The sequence below is a fragment of the Panicum virgatum genome, unplaced genomic scaffold (genome assembly GCF_016808335.1).
Source record: "Panicum virgatum strain AP13 unplaced genomic scaffold, P.virgatum_v5 scaffold_4630, whole genome shotgun sequence".
Taxonomy (NCBI): Eukaryota; Viridiplantae; Streptophyta; class Magnoliopsida; order Poales; family Poaceae; genus Panicum; species Panicum virgatum.
Genome location: NW_024376407.1, coordinates 3471 through 11266, shown reverse-complemented (window position 1 = coordinate 11266; position 7796 = coordinate 3471). Strand labels below are relative to the sequence as shown.

General features: G+C 48.5%; 1 protein-coding gene across 1 annotated transcript; it reads right to left on the bottom strand.

Annotated features, from left to right (window-relative positions):
- Positions 1-2907: 2907 nt before the first annotated feature.
- LOC120694290 lies at positions 2908-4281 on the bottom strand. Its single transcript, XM_039977452.1, has one exon. The coding sequence runs from the start codon at positions 4279-4281 to the stop codon at positions 2908-2910; it is 1374 nt and encodes a 457-aa protein (XP_039833386.1).
- Positions 4282-7796: the final 3515 nt, after the last annotated feature.

Below are 7796 nucleotides of genomic sequence, written 5' to 3'. Positions count from 1 at the left end.
GTTACAGGTTACCCCCAGTAAATATAGAACTCCCCTCCAAGTAGTGACTAACAAAACCAAATCGAATAAACCAAATGCACCCCCTCGGTAAAGCAAGGCCTATACCCACCAAAGCCCCTCATACGACACGACGGCGAAGCAAGCCACCCCACTAGTTCACCTAGTTAGTCAGCTAAGGACTGCCCATACAGTCTCATGTGGTTGCACTAAAAGTCCTGGAAGGTCGCTCGGCGAACCAGCCCTTAGGGTGGAGAAACACTGGGTACAACGCCGTGTGACCAGGTCCCCAGTTCCATGTTGCTAAAAAGCCAGTTTTAATCATAGTGATAGTAGTAATTAAAATAACATCAAGTTTACATGATTAACATGAGTTGAGCGTAAGCAAAGCTAAACATCACAGCCCTTTCCCCAAAGGTTTCAATATGGACAAAGTAGCTAGGAAAACCTTAATAGGAGCAGTAGATTAATTAAAGGGCGGTGAATTAAAGTGAATAGGACATAGGATCAGGGACACTTGCCTTTAACCAAAACATAGCTGCTTAGGCTCATCACGAACTTGATTCTCCGTATCTACAGGTTGCTCCCCGTCTACACGTAGCAATCGTGGCACCACATTCACACTAAGCATGCAAGCAAACATATACAAATAAGCTAAAACAGTACACCAAGCATGTACACACACTACATAAAACTATTATATGCATCGCTATGAGTCTAACGGTTCAAGAATCGCATTAAACGGAACTATAATGAATAAAATATGGAATATATAAGTTCCAGGGGTCTATTTGTAGTTAAAATAATACTTCCAGGGGTCCTGGTATTAGTTTTGAAGGACCTAGATGTAAAACAGAGAAGATACAGGGGTTGTGGAGTTAAACAGGAAGAGCAGGGGCACGTTTGTAAATAGATTTGAGGCGGCAGGGTCAAAACCCTAAAAATCAGGGACCGCGGGTTGATTTCCATAAAATATGGGGTCTCTTTAGCAAAAGTGGCAGGGTTGACCGGTATTGACTTGTTGACTTGGCCTCTGATTGATCTCTGCCCATCAGATCCTCATCGAACGGCCAGGGACAGGGGCGCGGCTTGGGCGTCGGAACAGGGCAGCGCCGCCCCTGGATTGCGGCGGCGGAGCGCCGGCGTGCGCGCAATTGGGTGCGTCGGCGGCTCGGGAGCGAGTAGGCCGGGTCAGGGAGCTTCGCTGTAGGCTAGGGAGTCCACCCATGGGCTTTTCAGCGGCGGGGAGAGGGCCTACGGGTGCACGCGACGGTCTAGAGCGATGGCGGCACTATTCCTTGCGACGGTGAGCAATTCCCAGCGGTGGAAGGGCAAACGGAGTATGGGAAAGGATTTTAGGGGTTTCTCACCTCGGCTCACAGGTCCAAGACAAGGGTGCAGGATCGGCGGCGGCTCGACGACGTCGGACGGTGGTGGCGGCTCGTGGCTGTGCACAAAGGGAGATGGGTGAGACGGCGGCAGGGTGAAGGGAGGGGAACCGGGGTCCAGGTACATGTGCTCTTTGTGTCCCACGTGTGGGCGAAGCTTACCGTGGGGCTCTTGATGACAGAGATTGATAGACGACGTTGTGAGGCGGCGGCGAACCGACGGATGGCGGTGGCGTCGGATCTGCATGGGGACCAGAGATGAAACGGTGGCGATGATGATACAGAGGGTTAGAGGCCACGGCGGTGCGTCGTCTGTGTGTTCCATGCACGGGCGAAGTTCACCGGGGCTTATCGATGGCAAGTACTGTGGGATTGCGGTGCGCGACGATGACGAACCGGATGGCGGGAACGGCGCACGGCTCTGCATGCAAGAACTAGATGAGATGGAGGTGGCGATGAACTGAGGCGATGAAGAGGGAAAGATTCACCGCGGAAGATGTCATGCATGTCGGCGAAACTTCTTCTGGGGATCTTGGCACCGGGGACGGCAAGGACAAGAGAGCGCGGCGGCGATGAACCAGGCGGCGACGAGCTGCTAGGGGAGGAACAGAGTGAGGGGCGCCGACGAATTCAAGACAACCGAGGAGAGAAGGATGGCGCCTGACATGCTCTGTAGCACGACGAACCTCGTGAAGGGGTTGGGTTCTGGCCAAATACATTGTGCTCTTCTGCAAGGTAACCACTGGTCAAGAAAGCTATCTCCTTAAGTTTCCACTCTTCTGCTATACAGCCTTCAACCCTTGCCTTGTTGCCCACCATTGATTTAATCTTCTTCAACATTCTTTCGATGAAAAACATCTACCTATAATGCACTGCCCCACCTACCTTTGCTTCATATGGGAGATGGATTAGAAGATGCTGCATAGGATTGAAGAAACCCGGTAGGAATATTTTTTCCAACTTGCAAAGAAGCACTTGTATCGATTCCTCTAGTTTCTCCATCATCTCTTTTGAGATTTCTTTAGCACAAAGCTGCCTGTAGAAATAGCTAGTTCAGCTATCGCTTTCCATACTTCATCATTAATGTAATCACAGCACATTACTGGGATGAGTCGTTCCATCATTATGTGGTAATCATGGCTTTTTAACCCATTTATCTTCATTATTTTCATATTCACATATCTTCTGAACCCCGCACAATAACCATCAGGGAATTTTAATTCTTTCATTCACCACATCACATCTCTTTGTTCATTGGGTTTCAAGGAAAATTTAGAACATGGTCTCCCTCCATTTTCTCTTAGCTCAAGAGTTGGTCGGTTACATATCTCAGCTAAGTCAACTCGGGCCTTGAAATTATCTTTTTTAGAGCCTCCGAAATCCATAATGGTGTCAAATAGGGCTACACACACGTTGCGTTCTTGGTGCATTACGTCGATGTTGTGCGGTAGAATCAATGCCCTCATGTAAGAGAGTTCCCACATGCCACATTTGTGAGTCCAATTATGTGTCTCACCGAAACCTACGAACCCATCTCCAGCATTGTTTGTGAACAGTTTACTAAGTTCTTCTGCAATTTCCACCCATCGCGGCGCTGTGGTGGTCCCTTCGTGACAACGGTGTCCTTCCTAAACTCCTGTGCCTGGAGCCTGAAGGGGTGGTCCAAAGGAAGAAAACACCTATGATAATCGAAGTAACAATACTTGCCACCAGCATTGAGCCGAAAACAGTCTGTTTCTTTTCCACAAATAGGGCATGCTAGCCTTCCATTAACTCTCCACCCAGCAAAGATCCCATACGCTAGAAAATCATGTATGGACCACAAATACGCAGCCCGAAGTTTGAATTTCTGCTTCTTGTAAGTGTCATACGCTTCCACTCCTGCCCAAAGCTCTTTCAACTCTTCAATCAATGGTTCAAGCATCACATTGAGTTTTATGCCAGGATGCTCAGGCCTAGGTATGATGAGGCATAGGATCATGAACTCATCCTTCATGCAAAGATCAGGTGGAAGGTTGTACAGGATGGCGAAGATAGGCCAACATGAGTACGACGCTGCGGTCATATTGAAAGGCATGAAACCGTCTGTCGCCAGCCCAATATGAACATTCCTCTCATCACTAGCAAAATCTGGATCAAAGCTGTCTAGGGCCTTCCACGCATCGCTATCCGATGGATGCACCATTAACCCATCGGCCCGACCCTTACGATTTTTGTGCCACCTCATGCGCTCAGCAATTCTCCTAGCCAGGAACAAACGTTTTAGTCTAGGACTGAGACGCATCCATCGAAGCTGCTTATGTGCCCTCTTTGTGCTCACCTTCTCCCCATCTTCATTTACCACCTCTATGTACCTCGACTTGCCACACTTCAAGCATTTCTCTTCTTTCTCACGATCCTTCCAAAATAGCATGCAGTTGTCCGGGCACACATCGATCCTCTCATACGGCATTCCAAGAGCCTTTATCAATTTCTTTGACCGGTACATGTCTTTAGGCACCTTGTGATCGGCAAGAAGAACATCACAAATCAGGTCTACAATTGCCTTATAACAATTGCCTGAGAAAGCAAACTTCGACTTGATGCCCATTAGATGGGTCATAAACTGGAGGACTGTAACCGTTGTCTGTCCGTGTAGAGGATATTCTAAGGCTTGGAGGAGTTCAAATAATTCCTGAACCTCTTTTGTAGGCGGATCTTCACGATCTAGGTTAAACTCTGGTTGCAGATCATCAAGCATCTGATCCAACCTATCAACGTCTTCACCATCATCCACTTCCATCTGTGTTGATACTCTACTGTGTGACTCGCCGTGGAAATGCCATTCCTCATATCCTGGCACGAACCCATTCTTGCATAGGTGTAGCGTGACTTGGTTCTTGTCATAGGCCACCATGTTCTGGCATTTGTTGCATGGGCATTTAATCACGCCGTGTGGTGGCTTTTAGTAAGCATGGTCCACAAACTGCTGAGTCTTCTCAAACCATTCCTTTGTTTGAGACCTGCCCTTCTTCCAACCAGCGTACATCCACCCATAGTCGTCACCCATGCTTGTAGCTGCATATTGTTCGATGCAACACATTTCATAAGAAACGTCCATCTATACACATCACGGCCCTACATCTATATGTAATTGATATGTCCTAAACCCACCCAAGGGCACCCGATAGAGTGTGTGTTTATTATGATGAGCCTAAAGTGCTCATGCAAAATTTCGGCAGCATAACCCTGCTGCTCTCCATCTGCATGCCCGATTTGGTGCAGTGGAGAACAACAAGGTTATGCCGCCGAAATTTTGCCTGAGCACTCCAGGGCCATCATAAACACCACACTCTATCGGCCACCCCGAGGCTGTCCAAAAAAGGGATAATTCCAGACCGGCACATCTCACCCGGTCCGAAACGGGTGATGCATAGGTTTCAAAACCCTAACTGCGTGCAATGTATGATTAAAGGAAACATAAATGAAACAGGAGTATTATTGATATTTTACATGTTAGAGCAACAACAATAGTAATAAAATATGTAAACAACATGTAATCATGCTACTGCTAGCTAACTACACAATACTAACTTTAATCAACGTTTCAAGTAACTAGCATTAGACTTCACAATATAAAACTACCCCCAATCATGCATGCCATATATTTATAGCTACCAATCAATCCTCAACCAAACAAAACTAACTCTAACCATGTTAACATTAACTAACAGTATCCATCATCATATAGTGTATTTACACTAATCATTACCAATAATATAAAACAAACTCTAATCACATTAAATTAACTCCCGTCGGCGGAATCCGTGCAACAACCGACGAGAATAAGCAATATTTCATACAAAAATTGTGACGCCACGGTCCTCTAACTCACTTGGTGATTTCGAGTCGAAGTAGAACCCTAGGTGGAGCGGGAGACGGAGCGGTGGCCGGGGGCAGGGGCCGGCGCGGCAGCCGACGGTCGGCCGGGGATGTGCAGGGGCTTGGGCCCGGCTGCCGGCGGCCAGCGGAGGGGCGCGGGCCAAGCGGGCTGGTGGCGACGCGCCGGGGAGCGGCGCCGGTAGGGGAGGCATTGGGGCAGGGGCGCCGACCCGAGAGGCGACAAGGCCAGGGAAGGGCGCGGATGCGTCGGAGGAACTGGAGCGGGAACGCTGGACGGAGGAGCTGAAGCGGGGAGGGGGGGAGGGGAGGGGTGGCTGGACGTGCCAGGGGAGCCAGAGCGGGGGGCATCGGCATCGCGGTATGGTGCAGTGCCGGCGGCGCGCGCGTGGTGCAGTGTGTGGCGACGGCGGCGCGTGAGGTGAGCGAGGGAGAGAGTGAAGCAAAGAGAGAGAGGGGCCGGCCTGGCCGGTTGGATTAAGTCACGGGCCCGGGCTAACTCCCGTCGGCCTAGACACCGAGCCGACTAGAGTTATGTTAACTCCCGTCGGCTGGGAGCCTGGCCGATGGCTGTCACCCATCGGCAACCCTAAAAGCCGACGGGAGTTAATTCTGCCGACGGAAGTAGTCTATTTTCCTGTTGTGCATGCTGGTTTCGATGGTTTGGGGCTCAAAATCATCACTGCCTTATTTGGGTTGCCAGAGGCTCGGATAAGATAGAAACCCTAAAAGTCTCTGTCAGACGCGTGGTGGACATCGCGCGGTTGCGTAGAAGCTAAGCAACACTCCAAAGCCACGAGGATTGTCGGATGAAATCTCCTATGTATCTTTTCCAGTTTTGCCACCACGGGCGTTGAGTCGTCTAGTTAAGTGTAGGGGTAAGCGTCATCTCAGGTCATTATTCCCATGGCCTTCAATACCAAGGTGGGCAGCCCATTGGGGCTAAGCTTCTCCCACTTGGTCATTTGGAGAGAGCTTTGTGAGCAGCCAAGTGCTTATTGTGAAGAGAGACTAGATTAGGAGGCTAATTAATCCCCACTTAGTCTAGGACCATCTAGTGAGAAGGATGAAGGGCGGTAGGCTATGATCGAGACTCTGTAATCACTCTAGTTGGATGAAATAAAAGCTTTTCCTTGTGCTAATTTCGTCCATGAGTTGATTCCTCTCCACCCCCCTTCTTTGTGTTGGTTTTGGCTTTCCAATCCTTGGCTTTTGCGGTGTTTGTGTTTTCCAAGGGTTGGGCTTTTGATTCTCTCTGTGCTGCGTTCAAGTCTTCATTAGAATCCTCAGGTTTCACTCGAAGACTTGCAGCGGATTGAATCGGGAAGTTTTGGTGTCCTTAGTGTTCTTGAGCTTCCAACCTTCATCGCCTTGGTCCGGTAGAAATTCGTGAGATTTGGTGATTCCTTTTCGGGGATTTCTTTTGGGATAGCCTACTAACAAACTCTATTCGGTGTCTTCATGGTTTGGGGAAGATTGGGGTTCATTTCGTGAAGTATGGTTGGATTTGGTTTTCCCGAAGGCTGTCTCGGGCTTGGCCTCGCGTTTTCGTACACGCCATACCGTCCGGCGTAATACGCGGGACCATCCGACGCATGCCGGACCGTCCGGCATCACACATCGGACCGTCTGACGCTTGCGTTTGCGTGAGCGCTTGTTTGGCCGTGCTCGGGCCCTGTTGTCCGACGTTCGTCGGACCGTCCGGTGCTCGATGTCGGACTGTCCGACGTTTACGACTAGGCGCTGGGCTGTGCCTTTGACCTCGTGGCTGGCTTAACGCCGGACCGTCCGGCTGGTCACGCTGGACCGTCCGACGCATGCCGGACCGTCCGATGTCCCACGCCGGACCGTTCGACGTGTGCTGCGTCTGAGGGTTTTGGTGCCTCTTGTGTCCTTTCTCATGGGTGTTTTCAAGGGGACCTTTTGTGTGAGTGTTTGCTGCGCTTTGTTGGGTGTGTAGCCTCCCAGTGGCCGACACTCAACGCCGTTTTAGAGGGGTATGTTTTTGGGCGTGATTTTGGTTCCGACCATTCACCCCCCTCTGGTCGCTAAAGTTGATCCTACAAATTCTTAGAAATGTTAGATGTAATTATTTTAATTCATCATTTATAATGGTATTTTGGATAATTTATATGCAAATATAGAAATAATTCTAATTTATCTTTGATGATGGCATATAGGGTAATTTATATGCAATTTATTCATTTCTTAAAATGGCATGGTGAGTAATTTATCCGTAAATTTGGAGGATAATTTATTTCATCTTTCATAATGGCATGGAGGGTAAGTTATTTGTTAATTTAGGAGATATCTTAATTCGTATTCATAATGGCACGATGGGTTATTTTTATATAAATTTAGGAGGGTATTTTATTTCATGTTTTATAATGGCATGATGCTTAATTTTTATGTAAATTTAAGGGGTTATTTTATCTCATCTTCCATAATGGCATGGTGGGTAATTTTTTAGAAACTTCTAATGGTTATTATTATTAGAGCTACATGATGGACAACCGGATTTTTCTGATTTTT

Excerpts from the sequence above, each read along its gene's own strand:
- LOC120694290 (XM_039977452.1), bottom strand. The coding sequence starts at position 4,281 with ATGGTGGCCTATGACAAGAACCAAGTCACGCTACACCTATGCAAGAAT.